The sequence below is a fragment of the Gymnogyps californianus genome, chromosome 4 (assembly GCF_018139145.2).
Source record: "Gymnogyps californianus isolate 813 chromosome 4, ASM1813914v2, whole genome shotgun sequence".
Classification (NCBI taxonomy): Eukaryota; Metazoa; Chordata; class Aves; order Accipitriformes; family Cathartidae; genus Gymnogyps; species Gymnogyps californianus.
Window position 1 is genome coordinate 50,150,558 of NC_059474.1, and position 17,167 is coordinate 50,167,724.

General features: G+C 41.7%; 1 protein-coding gene across 2 annotated transcripts in view; it reads left to right on the forward strand.

Annotated features, from left to right (window-relative positions):
• The window catches only part of GATB (glutamyl-tRNA amidotransferase subunit B), a 44,525-nt gene that overhangs the window by 25,414 nt on the left and 1,944 nt on the right, over positions 1 to 17,167 (forward strand). For both annotated transcript variants that reach the window (XM_050895917.1, XM_050895918.1), the window contains 5 exons: positions 294 to 338; positions 2,932 to 3,121; positions 9,713 to 9,846; positions 10,254 to 10,332; positions 15,891 to 16,025. In XM_050895917.1, coding sequence (XP_050751874.1) covers positions 294 to 338; positions 2,932 to 3,121; positions 9,713 to 9,846; positions 10,254 to 10,332; positions 15,891 to 16,025 — 583 coding nt within the window. The remainder of the gene's footprint in view (positions 1 to 293; positions 339 to 2,931; positions 3,122 to 9,712; positions 9,847 to 10,253; positions 10,333 to 15,890; positions 16,026 to 17,167) is intronic.

The window sequence follows — 17,167 nt, forward strand, 5'->3', positions numbered from 1 at the left end:
GGTGAGGTAGTATTGCTCAACTTCTGTCTTCTAAAACTAATGTTCACAAGCATAGTCTCCTCACAGGTAGTAATTAATTCTTAAAGTCAAGGCTTTTTCACAACAGATTATGTGCTACATGAAGCAGTGTCTATGTGAAAATGACTGCCCCCTTACATACATGCATTCTTTGAAGCGGCCTTAAGAAGCTCTCCTGATCTTCATGAGGCAAAGTTTTTGGTTTGTTTTTTTGCCATAAAACTAATTCTGTGGTGTACCACTTACCACATCTTACTTGTTTTGTTTTATTTTAGGTGCACTGTACCAATGAGAGACAAAGAAGGAAAACAGGATTATCGGTATTTTTTTTTTTTTTTTTTAAATAAAGTTAACATTTCAAGAACTGAGAATGTAGTTCATTTCTTAAGTGTAGTCAGTGTAATGAGCATATAAAGTTAGTCAGCTTAGTGAGTATGTATTGGAAGTTTACCTTCCACTGGAAGGGGAAGAGACGTATCAAAATCAGTGCTAGTCTGAGCAGTTCAGATCTAGAACTGTGTGTCATCTCTGCTAAAACCCACAGACCTTTCCCAAAAACTAAGCTGGAGTACCTTAGCTCAAAGTGGGTAAGTTGAAGGTTTACTTTGTGGCCAGTACACGTGTATTCTTAAGAATGCCAGACATAAAATGTAAGAATATTCTGAGTTAAGCATTGCTCCTGGTTAATGAGGGAAATGATTTTCAGATAGCAGGCCCTGCCTCTCCATGCTTAAATTCTGTGATCATATATCACAATCACTGTTTGAAAATCCTAACTACTATTGAAAGGTGTCAGCATTCATAGGCAGGTTTCTACCTTAAGATCTTTGTAGACCTAATGAAAATATTACCTTGCTGAGTACTTCTTGCCGTCCACCAGTGTGAGATGACAGCCATCAAACCATAAACAGGCACCCAAGAAGAATTTAGCCAGAGGGCGAGGGGACAAGGCATGGATCCTTGTCCTGGTTTTGGCTCGGATAGAGTTAATTTTCTTCTTAGTAGCTGGTACAGTGCTGTGTTTTGGATTTAGTGTGAAAATAATGTTAGTAACACACTGATGTTTTAGTTGTTGCTAAGTAGCACTTATCTTAAGGATTTTCCAGTTTCCCATGCTCTGCCAGCAAGCAGGTGTGCAAGAAGCTGGGAGGGAGCACAGCCAGGACAGCTGACCCGAACTAGCCAAAGGGATATTCCATACCATAGAACATCATGCTCAGTATATAAACCGGGGGGAGTTGGCCGAGAGGGGCGGATTGCTGCTGGGGCATCGGTCAGTGGGTGGTGAGGAATTGCATTTTGCATCACTGGGTTTTTTTTCCTTTTTTTCCCCTCTTCTTTTTTTTTGTTACATTCCTTTTCATTACTATTATTATTATTATATTTCATTATTATTATTGTTAGTATTTTATTTTACTTTAGTTATTAAACTGTTCTTATCTCAGCCCACGAGTTTTACCTTTTTTCCCCAATTCTCCTCCCCATCCCACTGGGAGCAGGGGGGGAGTGAGGGAGCGGCTGCGTGGTGCTTAGCTGCTGGCTGGGGTTAAACCACGAGAGTCCTGTTGGGAAGCAGTGCTGCTGGGAACAAGTGCTGGGGCAAGCCGCAAAGCAGCAGCACAGCTGCTTAGTGCCCTAGCACGGGAGGTAGTCACAGTGGTGTCTGTGGATGGGATGAGGAAGAGTGATGCAGCTCAGTGATTGCTGATTGCTCTGGGCACCCCTTCTCCTGCTCTGTGCATGCCTGCCTCCTCCCCTGGTTAGGGCCATCTTAGCGCTGATCCTCCCAGTGGTTCCCTAGCTTTGCATCCCAGAGACAGTCTTCCTGTTACTCCCAGAGTTCACTTCCCAGCTGGAGAATTGTAGTTCTGCAGGAGAACTTTCAGAGCCTCTTAGCTTTGCCATGTCTGTGTTCCTGTTAGATCTACATATATTCTACCACTGATCTTACTAGAGCAGAGCAAGGATTTTGACAACATCCCACAAACTTTACATTTGAATCTGCTTTTTAAATTATTATTTGTAGAAATGCAGCAGAAAAGGCAGTGATCATTTTGTGAATTCCTTATTATGGTAGGGGCTGGCATGAGGCTTATTTAACAAGACTAATTTGAACAAATGCAAAAGAAAATTCATGAAAACCTGGGCAAAACTGGTGAGTCTAAGAGATTTCAAATAAAGACCAGAAAGGTTATTACTATTACTAAGATTATGATCAGTATTAAACTGTGGTTTTCAGATTTTTTGTAACTTACTGCTGCACATTATAAATTAAACTTAAAATCTATGTTTAGGCAGATTTTAAATAGAAATTATTATAGTAAATGTAGAGGGTGCCCGATGTCCTTTATTCTGATATTTTTGAACCCCTCATTTGATCATGTAAGAGTGAGGTTCTGCTTCAGTCTCAGTTATTTGAGTGGTTTGAATTGGCCTTCTCTTTAACGGAGCCTTTTATTCTGTGATGGCAGCCTGCTGAGCACAGTAACTGCTTTTAGCACAGCATGAGATTTCATCAAGATTTTTGAAGTTAGTCCGTTTTTGTCCAGATCCACAATTCATGCTTGATGCCAAAAGGAGTGGGTTGTTTCCATAACTATCCTTGTTTTTATTGGGGTTTTTTTATTATTATTTTGGGTGCAGAAGTGTTAATTACCCCTTTTCTATCATCGACTCTTTGACAGTCAGTGGCAAATACTCAGAGAAAGAAAATAGAGGCTTTGCAGCAGGTCAGGGGCCGACCTCTTACTACTTAACAGTGATACACCAAGTCATGAGTTTTTAATATTTTGTTTAGTTGAAATAGTGATACAACTTCCAGGTAAGTATAAACTTGTGATACAAATTTTATTCCTTGTTGTTTAGCTACTGACTGAAAATACTTATAAAGGACTTTTTCTTCATTTTTACTAGGTTTATGCCAGAGCCAAACCTTCCTCCATTGATTCTGTATGATGCAAAATCTTTGCCAGCTAATGTGAACCATCAGCAAGTGGTAAATATTGACTGGATTCATGAGAGACTTCCTGACCTCCCCAGTGTGAAGAGAGCAAAGCTTGTTGAACGGTATGGAATTCTTCCTGAACACAGCTTCACCTTATTGGTAGGTCTATTGATCAAGTGCTAAAATAAGCCTAGAAACTTCAAAGTTGCACGATTTTTGAAAAGATTTACAAATGTCATATTAACCAGCTGTCAGTTCTCATGGATGTTTATTAGTTGGAAATATGTCCAATGCATACTTTGTACCTTGGAGCCATATACATAGAATGGTGGGGAAAAGAAACCATACACAGTGCGCCTAGAAGCGTTTCTCATGGAAGGTGCAGTGAGATAACTATTACTTAATATTGATCTTGTCTGTCTGCACATGGATGCACCCGTGACTGACTGCAACAAATGTACAACTTCCTCCTGACAAACTGTTCTCTGCAAGTGCCTGCTCTTCTTGTCTTTGGGTCTGGTACAAGGCTGGGCACATTGTCAGTATTTAACAAGTTAATAGACGTGCTTTCCTGGCTGCAGAAGCAAAACCGAAAGTTTAAATCTTTCAGCTTCACATGCCCGTTGATCTGGCTTCCACGTTATTTTGAAAAAAACCAGACTTATTCTCAGGTAAATACACAAAATGGCTGTACAACATCAACTTTGATCTCACAGTGCAATTTACCAGGGATGGCTTCAGAAGAGGGGATGAGAAAGAAAAGGGTGTGGCAAATATGAATATAAATAAGGAAGTGACAGAAGAATCTCATAACTTCCAAAATTATTCTAAAGGACTTCGAGCTTCTTAAATACAAACTGCATCATCTCTGTTTGCCAGTGATAACTCTGTGGGGGGGTTAGTATACCCACCCAAGATGAGACATTTCACATAGCCAGCTAAGCTAGGACAGTGTCCTGCTTTGGTTACCTATGTGATTAGTGGAGACAGAAGGAAAAGGACTTCTTTAGAGTAAGATTCAGAGCGGAACCATAAGTACTTTAAATTGTCCTCTGGAGGAGTTCCTTTCCTGTGACTATAAATGGAGGGAGAGCAGTGCACCTAACTTAACTACCTCATATCCCTCCTTTGTGTGTCTATAATTTAATATACTTTTACAGAAGCTGGTTCTACAGAAAAAAAATGGTTCTTTCTTTTGAAGAAGGCTGTTAGGAAAACTGCTTTTGTGGTGGTGTGCTGTTTTAGTGAGTTGCAGATCTTTTACTGTTTGGTGGGCGGGTGAGTCATAAGTCTCATCAAAGTCATGACGCTGCAGTGATAGCGTCGAGAGGTGCCAGTAGTTCTTACCTTTCTGTTTCGTTGTATAAGCTGCAAAATGCGATTTTGCAGTCAGTATTCCTGTCCATGCGTGCGTTTTTTCACATCAACATATTTCTCACATATTAAAGTAAAGAGAGCTCAGAAGGGTAGATAAGTCCTGAACCCTTTTTTCTGACTTTTTTTCCTTCTTCTCCCCCTCTGTGGTGGGTTGACCCTGGCCAGCTGCTAAGCACCACAGCTGCTTGCTCATTCACCCCACCAGTGCAATAAAGAAGAGAATAGGAAGAGCAAAAGCGAGAAAACTTGCGGTTTGAGATAAAGACACTTAAATAAGTGAAGGCAAGAGGAAGGGAAAAACCCAAAAGTGATGCAAATGCAATCACTCACCACCTCCCACAAGCAGACTGATGCCCAACCAGTCTCCGACCAGTGACAGAGACTACCTCCCCCCAGATCCCCTTCCCTCAGTTTTCCTTATTGAGCAGGGCGTTATATGGCATGGAATATCCCCCTTGGTCAATTTGGGTTAGCTGTCCAGGTTGTGTCCCCGCCCAACTTTGTGCCCACCCTCAGCATACTTGCTGTGGGGGGCAGAGTGGGGAAAAAGAGAAAGTACTGCTCAGCAATAGCCACACCACTGGTGTGGTGTCAGCACTGCTTTAGTCACAAATCCAAAACACAGCACCCTACGGGCTGCTCTTAAGACAATAAACTCCATCCCAACCAGACCCAGTACACCCACTCCTTTCACTGGGCATCAACACACTTCTTGCGCGTTACAATTTTGCTAGTATTGATGGCTTCTGCTGTGTGGTTTCTGTTGTTTCTATCAACTAGCTCTATATATTTGCCTCGTCAGCTGCCCTTTCTTTCCACCTGTTCTCTGAAATCCACTATTGCCTTTGCTTTTTCCCTTTTAACTTTTTTTCCTTTTTGCAACGTATAAGACAATTGATGAGCTCCAAGCTGAAATTTGGGATTCAGCTTGTAATAAGATAATGCATCCATTTGAATGCATGAAGTGAACGTGTTCTTCATTGCAGGTCTTCTTTTATTGTGCATTAGAATGTCAGCATGTATACTCTCCATAAAAGTTGCTTGCCTGTTCACTGGGAGACTAGTTAACCTTAATTCATCTGAAAACGGTATGTCCGTTGCTGTGTTAAGCTTACATCAGAAGTTGCAGAAGATTGCTGATAGGGCCAGATGCACAAATCTAATGAGCATTCTTTCAAGTTAGAGCACCCAGGAGTGCTCATTAAATAAATGGCAGTGGTAGAGGGATGACTCTAAAATGCAAAATCTCTGTTCTGCGCCAACTTGTTAGAGAAAACATTATGCGCCAAAGTTATAACAAAACAATACCATACTTCAGCATGCAAGTTAGTTTCTGAGCTTGCTTCATGAGCTTTATTCTCTTATACAATAGCTGCCTGTATGTACTGCAGTATTTGAGAATCTTTGCCTAATTACAAGATGTACTGAAATGGAAGGAGAGCATTACCTATTAATAACTTTATATCTGAAATTTCTGAAGTGTAAACTGCTACATTTTTGACAGTTTTTATATAAGTTGCAAAAATAAATGAAGTTTCTGATTTTCTTCATGCCAAACCATTCTTATTTGTAAAGATACAATTCTTTGAGCCATGTAGACTCCATGATATTTGGGTACTCACTTTCTGCATGTAATTTCTACTTTGTTGTGGAAACTGGTAGGCTGGCAAATACTTCAGTCAAGAAGGATCTCTGACAATTTTGCCAGTTACGGTATTACAATATTTTTGTCTTGCTTCCTATTGCATCAAAAAAATAAGATCTATTGGCATAGACATTAATGTGACGTTTTGTTTTCGAAAAGCATGCTGAAGTCCAGGGAGGTCCAACCACAAAATAGATCAGTTGTCACAGTACAGCATTAGGAAAAAAACCAGTCTGATCACTTCCTTTCTCATCTGAATTACAAGTCCTCCTGTGCATTTACTGTTCCTCTGCTTACTGAGATAAAGTGGCTGTTCCACTTGGGCTTTGGCTTGTTGCTTTGGTGGAACAATTACATTGGTGAATCCTTCGAACAGTCAAAAGTGGGATGCTGTAGAAGTTGGTTTTGACCATTTTGTTTATGACATGCCGTCCTCATACACGTTGGTGTGCAGGTGAATTTATGCTTATTTTTAGAACTTAAATCATTTTATAAGAAGCTGTAGGAAAAAGTCTGAACTTTTTTTGACTGCTCTGCTTGTCTGCTTTAATAGGCTAGATTTTCTGGGTTTTTTCCCTGACAATCTTGCACATTTTTGCAGCAGTTGTTACCTCACAGTTGGTTATTGTGGGAACTGTGATGGTGAAAATGGGAATAAGAAGGCAGAAAATGACATTGTATTTGTGAGCATTGATGTAGTTTTCTTCTTCGCTTCTTTGGGAAACATTATTGGTCTTTAAAAGCGTAAGTTTGTATTACAGACCCAATGTCCCTAAAGATTGTACCCATGGTATTCTGTAAAATAATGTATTGTTTAAAAGCATAAGTTTGTATTACAGACCCAATGTCCCTAATGATTGTACCCATGCTATTCTGTAAAATAATATATTGTTTTAAACTTGTTTAAAAAGCATCTGAAATCACTCCACCACTAGGTTTTTTTGACATCTCAGTACTATTATATGATTGTTTTAAACCATGTTTAAGAAAGAAATTTGCATCTGATCGAAATATTGGTATGTCAGATTTCATGCCAGTGAGGCTCTAATGAATAAGTTACAGCGTATTTGGTGTGTAATGGGAGCACCAAATGGGCCTGGATCACAAACACCGTGCTGCAATTCCAGATTTCTGGTTTTCCTTCTATGAAGATTAAAATATGTTATTCAGAATTAAGTGAGTTAGCATTCCTGTAAACCAGCGTGTTAGACCATGCAGTGGTTTTCAGCTCAGATCTATCGCAAGGGATAGGGGTGTGTGTGTTGGTAGTTGGAGTGAATTTGGCATGAAAGTTGACCAAAATGCAGAACAAATTAAAGTCAAGTTCAAGTAGCACGGTATCTAGAAATTGAAGCTCATCAAGTTATGCCTGCGTTTTTCTATTATGGCAAGAAAATAAGGAAAATGTTCCATTTCTGTCAGTCATTTTGATGTTTTGACATTCTGCCTTATTCATTTCAGTCTAGCATTGCTGGGTTTTCCTACTCTTTGGCTACAGAAAATGACAGTCACTTTAAAAAAAACTAAAATGAAATGCAAAGGAATTTTGGGGAAGATGTCTGTTTTTATGTGCACAAGTAGTGAGTATGGGGTTCGGTACCTGGTAGCATATGTAAGTCTGTCTGTCTGAGTATTCCTGGACTTTTCTGCTCTTGCTGCCTGGAAATCATCTGATTAAAATGTGAAGGCTGGGTATGTTTGTCCTTGATTTTTCAAAGGTCTGGCAGCAGGGTCAGAGCTGTAGCTCCAGCCAGGCTGTTGGTATCCAGAAATCTGAATGTGCCCACTGCTAGAGGTACGCTCTCTAGCCTATACATGATGGAAGTGTTGGACATGCTGCATCCGAGTTGTGTAGCCTGCATTCAGACATGTGGCATCCGCAGACATTGTTTTTCTGTGCATAATGTTGTAGCTAGACCTACTCTGCATGGAGTGTTTGTAAAACCTTCTGCAGCACGTGTAAAGAAACCAGCATTTATACGTGCCCACTTTTTCCTACCTAAATTGGACAGGTGTTTTTGTGGAAGGGAACCCGCTGTTTAAATAATCAGTGTTTGTTTGTGCTATTGAATCCTGAGGTGAATTAGAAAGAGTACAATATTTAGTAATGCATCATTTTAGTAATTCCACTTAACACACACGCAGTTTTTAATCAAGTTTGCTGTACTTTGGTAATCATGTCATTCCTTTACTGTTTTTTTTTAAGCCAAATTTGTTCCTCTAGGCTATTTAGCCTTAGATTTTACATAATTTGATTACAAAGTAACTGCTAGTTAAATTTGTAAGAACACTGGAAAAGAAGGGAATTATGTCTGTGTCTATTGGATAGGTAACTAGGGGGAGTTACAAGGTTTACCTTGGTTCACAGAAGACCTCAGTGGCTTTTCTAGGCTGTGAACTTGGTTTCTTTGCTCACGGTCTCAAGGTAAAGAGGACGGGTCCGATTTTTGTCACACCGGTTTTACAGCGCATCAGCCATTAATCTAAGTACATTTTGTTCTGTTTCACAGAACAGAGAGCAGTAGTCTGCAGTCTTCTCAAAAGCCATACATCATTACCAATGAAAAATGTGGTATCTAGAGCTGTTGGAAGTTTGTGTTTTGAAAGTTTTGAGGAGGAAAGTCTAAAATTCTGTATTGCTATGGTGATAAATTGCCTTTAAAAACAAGGGTAAATGAGACTGTTTTGATGGGATGTGTTTGAGTGGAAAAGTCAGGCTTTGGTTTAGTGTGTACCTGCACTTTTTTTGCTCGGAACTGTTCAGAGATCTGGCTGCAGTCAGTATGTGCTTGGGAGATGTTTTTGCTGTGATGACAGTATACTTAGAATAGCTCCTTGGCTGTCTCTGAACTGTTACCTCTCAAATTCTGAGAGCTGACTTGTCCTCTTGTGCGTTTATGCCACACATTGTAGAAATCCAGCGGCACACTGGATTTGGATTCCTCCTTGAAAAGGTAGGAGCTGCCACTTAATATCTTTTCAGCCTTCAGTAGACCTAATGAGTTCTGTGCTACAGTTAAAGATCCATCAGTGCCTTGATGACAAAGAGCACAGCATTCAACAGACTGTGCAGTATCTGTTCTTCTAAAAACAATCTCAGATTTCACTTAGGCTATAAATTGAATCCCCTACTGTCATATCTTTTGAGCATTTAGGGTGCTGTGGAAAAGCTTACATAGCTTCTCTGAAAAAACTAGAAAAATAAAACGCTGCTTCCTACAGTATGACCTTTCCATATCATTGAAGGGTGAATGTAAGCTAAACTTACTCCTTCAATCCAAAATAAATAGAAGTGATTGCAAGATCAAGAGTGAAATATCTGTAGACAGTTTCAGGAAAAATCTTTTGGTGAAAGGTGGCATGACGGCCTGTTAGATGGCAGCATTATATTTTCTAGCATTATACGTACTTAAAACACATGAGAAGATGAGAAAGCTTCTCCCCAAATGCTAATTGTAGGGAAGAGTTAAGAGAAAAAAGATCGCTCATTTATTGGATGTTCCATTGAAACAGACAAGCTGGCAGATAAGCTGTATGTACCTGTTCTAGACATAACATAGTTTGTTTGCTGTTATGTTAATAAAATTACTTCAGTCTTGTGACTTTGCAATGAATTCACAAAACCAAGTTTACTTTAGGATTGAGTATTTATACTCCGAATGTAATTGTATAATTAATCATGTTTGCACTGTGGTATCTTTTTGATGCATTTAACTTTTCTTAAACAGAATGAAGACGGATTAACAGAATTCTTTGAAAATGTGGTAAACCAGACCCAAATGAAGCCAAAGAAAGTGATCGGCTGGGTTCTAAATTACCTGCTCAGTTATTTGAAACAACATTCCCTTACAGTAAAGGAAAGGTCAGGCTTCTTGATTGCTACAGTGGTGAAACAAAAGTGATCCTTTTCTCATGTACAATGAATAGTATCGTGTCACTCCGTTGCTTGCTTTAGTTATTATCTGTGAAGTGTGTTATGATAGGCAGTATTACGTAGGCCTTGATGCTGTCACGCTGAATGAAGTTAACGAAATACCTTGCAGAGAAGAGGGCCATGTAGTTAAGAGTGGTAATCAGTCTTTCTTCTTTGGAATACAACAATGGTAAGGCATAGTCAGCCTGCCAATACCAAAGTTGAATATAGTGTATCATGAGGAAAAATACTAGCTTGTCATGCTAAACTGTGTGATCTTTAGGGAAGCAACAGTAGCCTAGATATATTACTTCACATATATTCTCCGAGGTAACTTCTGCCCCCTTTTTCCCTAGCCCAATCAGTTCTTTTCTCCTGGCTGACCTTCTGAACCTTCTAGAAAAAAAAGAAATTTCTTCTACAGCAGCAAAGCAGGTAAGTACCTTTTTGATTTTACTGTACTTTGAATCTGTGGCTGCTTACTCCGTTGGTGTAGCAATTTTATAATCAATGTGTACCAGTACATCGGTTGCTTTAAAAGGAAATTATTTAGAGTGTTGATGAAGGATAAATTTTGTATCTGTACTATATACATATAACAGATGAAAATGCTTCATGTGTATATAATCTTATATCTGCATATTCAGTGTTAGAAGGGGGCACAAGCCAAATAGTAGGTTTAAACAATGCGAACTGAAGTCGATTAAATAAATCCTACTTCTGAACAGACTGGACACTAGATCTCAATTTCACAGTTCAAGTCAGACTGAGCGAAAGGTCAGTGGGAGCTAATCCATGACTTGCAGTTAAGCTGAGAGTATCAGTTAGTGGGTACTAAGGGACAGTAAGGTCTATGTTGCCCAGCATTAGCATGTGGAAAAGGATATAATTCACCTGAGCGTAGTCGCAAAAAGAGTTCTGCTTTGGTGTACCCCGAGTCAAAAGTGGAGAGGTCTGGCCTTTCTTTATCCTTGCTGCTTTGAGCAAGTACTATCATGGACCTCTCAAGCAAGTACTGATGATAAAGCTAGTTTCTCCCTCTTTTTAAATATCATCTTGCTTAGGACAATCTGAAAAATCAGCTCTTGACGATTTGTATCTAAAACTGAACTGCTTATGATGGGTACAGTGATTGCTGTGTCTGTAGACAAAATTTGGAGGTTTTTTGCGATAGGGAATAATCTGTCATTCAACTTAAATTGTTGCCGGCTCATTTATGTGGAATGCATTGTCTTTTCAGATTAATTATTATCCTCTAGATAAGTACATTAGATGTCTGCTGCTTCTCAGGTGTTCATCAGTGAAACTGTTAATGAAGATGTTTAACTTGCAATGAAGATATTTAACTTGCCTTGTCTGCTTTCAAGCTTTTAACACTCTGAAATACACAGGGCGGTTTCCATCTTTCTAGCACATATTGATTTAATCCAATTACGACTTTGGAATAGTACTGAAGTCAGTTCACTTTTTTTTTCACGATTATAAACCAAGTGTAACTGTTGCAAGTGTGGCTCTTTACCCTACTTGGAGACACTTAAACTTCCTGGTATGTTGTTGTCTTTTTTGGAGATACTTGTGGTTCTTAATTAAGTTGGTCTTGTTGTTGGTTTGCTTCTGTGAATAGCCAGCTGCATATGACAGGCGTCATAAATAAGGATTTAAGTGCCTGACTTCAGGCATGTGCATTTGGAAATTTTGAATTGGAAAAGTAAAAGCTTCAAAAAGGAGATAAAGTATTAATAGGAAAAGCATTGGAATGCAGAGCAGTTCTATGCCTGCGGGGTTATGGCACACCCATCAGTTTGGTGTCTGCATTTGAAAGGGAAGGTTCAGAACTCCAGTCTTAACTCTTCCTTGTGGAGGTAGAGACAGGGTACTAATGCTCCTCCATGGGAGTTTCTTGCCTTGTGATATATTTGTGTGCCAGCACTTCTGACAGGTTATGAAATGTCAAGAATTTCAGAGATGCTTTTCTTGTTTAATTACCAACTCCTTGTAGTGTGCATGTTGTCCTCTGTGTTCTGAAATTGGACACAGAGAAATAACAGTACTGTTTGCCATCACTGAGTGATGCTATCAAACTGCAGAAACCTTGCCACATTTAGAAAAGTATTTTGGTTGCTTGGATGTCGGAAGAATAACAAATGTTTATAACAATTCTCAGCAGTAGGCAGAGATACTGGATGGCCCGAGGGCAGAAAGGGCTATATATACACAACAGCAGATGAATTGCAGCACTTGGGGTGGGGGAGAATGAACTGCAGCAGTAGAGACAGATCCAACGAGAAAGGATGGAAGGGTTCGACGAGGTGAGCGCACAGACATGCATACACATACATGCTCGCTGCAGGAAGCTGTTAACAGTTTAAATTTTTTAAGAGGTTTTGTGTTCGGTCTCTGCTGTATAAGGCACTAAAACACAGGCAGATAAAAGCTGTGAGCACTGATTATAGACACAGAACATTGTATGGTAGGATGCATATGCCAAGGAAAGGGCACTGTGTGCTTACATAATTACCACTTAGGTAATTACAGAGCTCACACCCAACTTGCCATCAAATATAGCATCCTATTCCAGAGGTCTCCGATGCAGTTTCAGACTGACGTGCCTGTGCAAAGGGGAGCAGTTTCCAGCTCTGCCGGTGTGCAGGGCTGTGAGGTGAATGTGTCCTGGATCAGGGGACCTGCACAGGCACGTGCTGTGGCCCACCCCAGAAGCACCATTTTGAAGCCCACAGTGGGAGGTGCCAGTGCTGCTCACCCAGGGCTGAAACCAGTCTGATGGGGAGTGTACCTGAGATGGGGCCTCGGTCCTCGTTTGCAGGGCTGGCAGTGAGTGCATCTCCGGCATAAGGGGCCTGCCTTTGAGTTAACGGCATTGTGGGAGGAGGCTGGTTCGTGGACCAGGGAAGCAGAAACTTGCCCCTGCTGCTGAGAGCCATGCTGGAGCAACTCCTCGTGGACACCCTTGTCACGCGTTCATCGGGGATCTGTAGCAGGGTGGAGCAGAGCAGACCCCAGGTCTTGTTTGCTTCTGCAATTGCATAGGTCACCCACATAGGAATAACATCAACAGACCCACTTGGCGCCCCTACTTTAAAGTAGATAGCAGGGAAATGAGTACAGTACACAAACCTAAACAGAACCATCTGCTTTGACAATTACGGCTATACCATCTGGAGGACTGGACCCAGCCTGCCCCTCACTTTTGTCAGAGGCTGAGGGACAACTGCCAGACATCAAGGCTTCCATCACTGGAAAGGAGAGATGCCCAGAGGACTGACTCGAGTGGTACTGCCTGCTGCTTCCCTCCCACCCTTGGCAGCAGATCACTGCAGATAGGGTTTCCAGTTGGAGCATTCTCAGGCACAGCAGTCAGCTGGCACGTTCACCAGCTGCAAAATGTTTGATATGATGCCCGTGGCAGCCAGACATGTAAGTCCTGATTAATTCATCTTGACCAATGGTTTGCTGCTATGCCTGTGTAGGTGGAGACCGCAGAACATCATTAAAATCTAATCACGCTCAGGCAAGAATCAATAGTAGAAACTACTGAGATTTCAGTAATGGAAATGAGGCCTGAGATTCTCGTTTTGGCTCTGGAGACTTCATAATTTGATCCTCCTGTTCTGGTGCAGGCAGTCTGTGTAAATGAGTTGAAATCATTTTTTGAACTGCTTTCTTTGGATTCATACTCCTTGCCAAGTGGAGAAACACATTTTTAAAAGTGCATCTTTGACAGGTCTTGGCCACATCTCTTTCTGCTTTCCTACGTACCTGTAAACAAGCAAGGGCCTTGATAACATTGTTGCTTTACTAGCTAAGTGGAGATGCTTGTTACCAAATTGAAAAGCACACATGATGTAGATGTCACAGGAAAAATCTGGTGCCTTCGAGGTTTCTAATGGGCAAGCTTTTCTCAGTGCCAGGAGACGTTTGGCATAGGAATAGCAGGGAATCAGAGCTGGATCTCTGACTGTCAAGCTGTCCTGCCCCTGATCTAAGTCAGCCTGATACATGAGTTGCTCCTGGGTAACTCTGCCGTGGTCGGCTGTGTAGATATTGCTTGTTGCAGATTTTCCCCTCCTGCAGCCCATGGCATCCTGCTTGAATACATACCCATCCTAAAAATCACATTTGCCTTTTTCCAGGAGAGCGATATGGCTTATTCATTGTCCAGCCCCTGATTTGTGCAGCGCTTCAGACTCTCCAGGGTGTTTAGCTATGGGCTGTGCTGTGCGAAGAGGACAGGGCTCTTTCTGACGGTGATGTACCGTCCCGGTGCCTCAGGAGGCCTTGAGGACAGAAAGCTTCCTGCCTGGTCCCTCAGGGAAGGAGCGGGAGGGGGCTGCCTGGGGTGGCAATGGAGTGCAACAAAAAAAAAAGGCAAGCGGCTGCAGACAGGTTGAATCTCTGTTGGATGTATTTCTTTCTAGGGGTATTCCAGGTAGCGCTGGCATGATGATTTTTAAGTACTGCGCTAGAAGGAAGATCTTGTAGAAGGCATCATATACTGCACTGATTTATTTAGATATAAACATCTGAAAGCTTTACTTATAGCGGTTGTAACTCTGGCTGCTTATCAGTAACTTTAATATTGTGATCCGCCTTTAACCCTCTTACAGGGAAAAAACAAGATGTAACTGCCACAGTAAGAGCTGCGTGTCATTACCCTCTCTCAAGGTCTCCAGCAGAGTGATAAGATCCCATAAAAAGCTTTGGGGTACCACTGGCAAACAAATCTCCTCTTGCAGGAATTGTGTCAATGCATGGTTCTTAAATACCTGGTGTGGCTACAAAATTGTTTAACTGAAGGTCTTTTGTACCAGAAAATTCTTCATGCTGAAGAAAATTGCTGGGGTAGTTAAGATACCATCCCACATGCTTCATTTTTCCTAAGTTGTCTTGCTGCCCTGCTAATTATTTAACATGCAGTTTGAATGCCCCTTCTCGTCTCCCCATCCCAGCCTCTTCTTCATCCTACAGTGAGTATTTAATGCTGAAATTTTGACGTGACATCCATTTCCATACTGGTACACAGCAATGGCCCAAACATACAATTATATCTTCAGCTCAGGATAGAGCACAAGCAGCTGTTTTAATAAGGGTTTTCTTTCTCTCCTCCCACAGCTCTGAAATAAGAGCAAAGGGAATACAGAAAATGACTGCCCAAGGAAATTGGTTTTTTATAAATGTTCTCTTCTCTCAAGTTTATTCCAGGGCGATAGCCCTGCTACAGTGCAGGAAGACACACTAGCATTAACAAGTGATTATTCCGGAGGCCTGGGTTTGCCCAGCAGTCCAGTACTTGGAGGTGATGCATGGGTGGGCTGGAGCTGCTGCATTCATTCTGCTTGGTGCTATTTTTCTTCTGCTTTGTCATACGTATCCTCATTACAGCTTGCTGATGAGGACTGGTAATGGGATGAGTTACCTGGGACTGGACTTGGTACAATAGTCAGCTAATCGTCAGTTCCCAGGCAGAGACATTGCTCATGGAAATGCATTTTCTTACCGCTCCCAGGCAGTTCTTGTGAATAATGTGAGACGAGCACGAGTGCTGCCGGAGGAACAGCCTTGCAGTCAGTGACAGTCTCTGCCATGGTGCCCCCCTCTCCCAGCAAGGGAGCGGCAGCTCAGTGCAGCGAGGTGCGCGGGGGCTGCGCTCGGCAAACTTCTTTAAAGAGGTACCATCACTGGTAGTAGCGAGCAGCTGCCGGTACTGTGGTAGGCTGCAGGGCACCGGTTGCAAACCATTAACCTGTACTCATGCAGTGACAATGCTTTGTCTTATTTCAGGATGCAGAAAAGGAAGGAGGGTACGAGAGCTCTTTCAGCAAGGCACAGGGTTAAGTCTTGGGTTTGTTCACGTTTAGACAATCTGCTTCTGCTTTAACTGAAATCTGGCTTCTTGGATCAGTAACCAAAATACTGCATGTAAACAACATTGATACATCAAGACACTGACCTTCGCTACTCATTGTGATTTTCAGGTGCTTGCGGAATTGTGGAAGGGAGAAGGGAAGACTCCTCTTGAAATTGTTAAAGAAAAGAAACTTGAACTGATACAGGATCAAAAAGAGCTTGAACAGATCTGCCAGGCGGTGATTGATGGACAAGAAAATGAGGTGATTATGATGGTGCTGGGAAGCTTGTGCACTATGGCAGTCTGTGGCACTAAAAAGGGGGTTAAAATGGCCTTTTTTTTTTTTTCCCCCTCCTTTTGATTGGCATTTGAGCTCTAGAGCCAGTATAGGAGCATTAAAGCTGCTGCTGAGATATTATCAGGCTTTTCTTCTGCTTTCTTATTTTACTAAGTGGGCTTTTTTAATTTGAAGCTTACACAAAATGTTCAGCAGAAGAAATTACCAGTCTGGCTAATGCGCTAATTCATTCTGAGAGACCATAAAAATTTAATGCAGGAAAGCAAAACTGCGGGGCCCTGTCCCTCTTCAGCTATACTGCCATTAACCTGACCTGGCCACCCAGCCACATAACTCTGATTTTTGTGTCATCTATTGTGATATTAGGGCAACACTGTTAAACTCTTCTGAAGCTGGAAGTTACCTGCCAGCAAGGCGTATCTTAGTTATGGAATTAGAGACTGTATCAGAGCTGGCAAGGCAAAAATTTTACTTGCATCTGTCTCTTCGCCATGTCCCCGTCTCCCTCCACTGCCAAAGAGACGAATCTAGCTGGCTCTCCTGCCTGACAATGTCTGTGGGGTGGGCAAGAGCCTGACCCCCATGGCAGCGGCAGCGGTGGCTCCAGAGCTGCTGTCCGCTCTGCTGGGCTGCTGCTGGGCTGTGGCAGCAGCGCAAATGCTGCAGTAGGAAAGATGGGATTTTGGCTCTTCCCCGTTCTCCTTGGAAGGACCCGCAGCAGCCTGCGTGGCTCATTGGTCTGAAAAGGTTTGAGCTGGGGAAAAAGGGAAAAAAACCTTGTTGATCATGAAGGGGAGGAGTGGGAAGGGATCTTGACGGAGTCTAAAATCTGCTTTATAAAAAGCAAAATGAAAATAAGTGCTTATATGTTCTCTGGAGCGAAAATGTGAAAGCAGAAGTGAATAGCTTGCTTCTAATATAAACATTGTCTAGATACATTTGCCATTTGGAAAAAAACATTAACATCTTTTGAGAACAATACCACCCACCCCGGATCTCATTGGGGGATGCTAACAGCTCTGCAAGAGCTTTTGATAAAGAAAATGAGCTTGCAGTAGGTCGGCGTGACCTCCATCAGAGTGACTCATTTGCAGAGCCTGATAAAA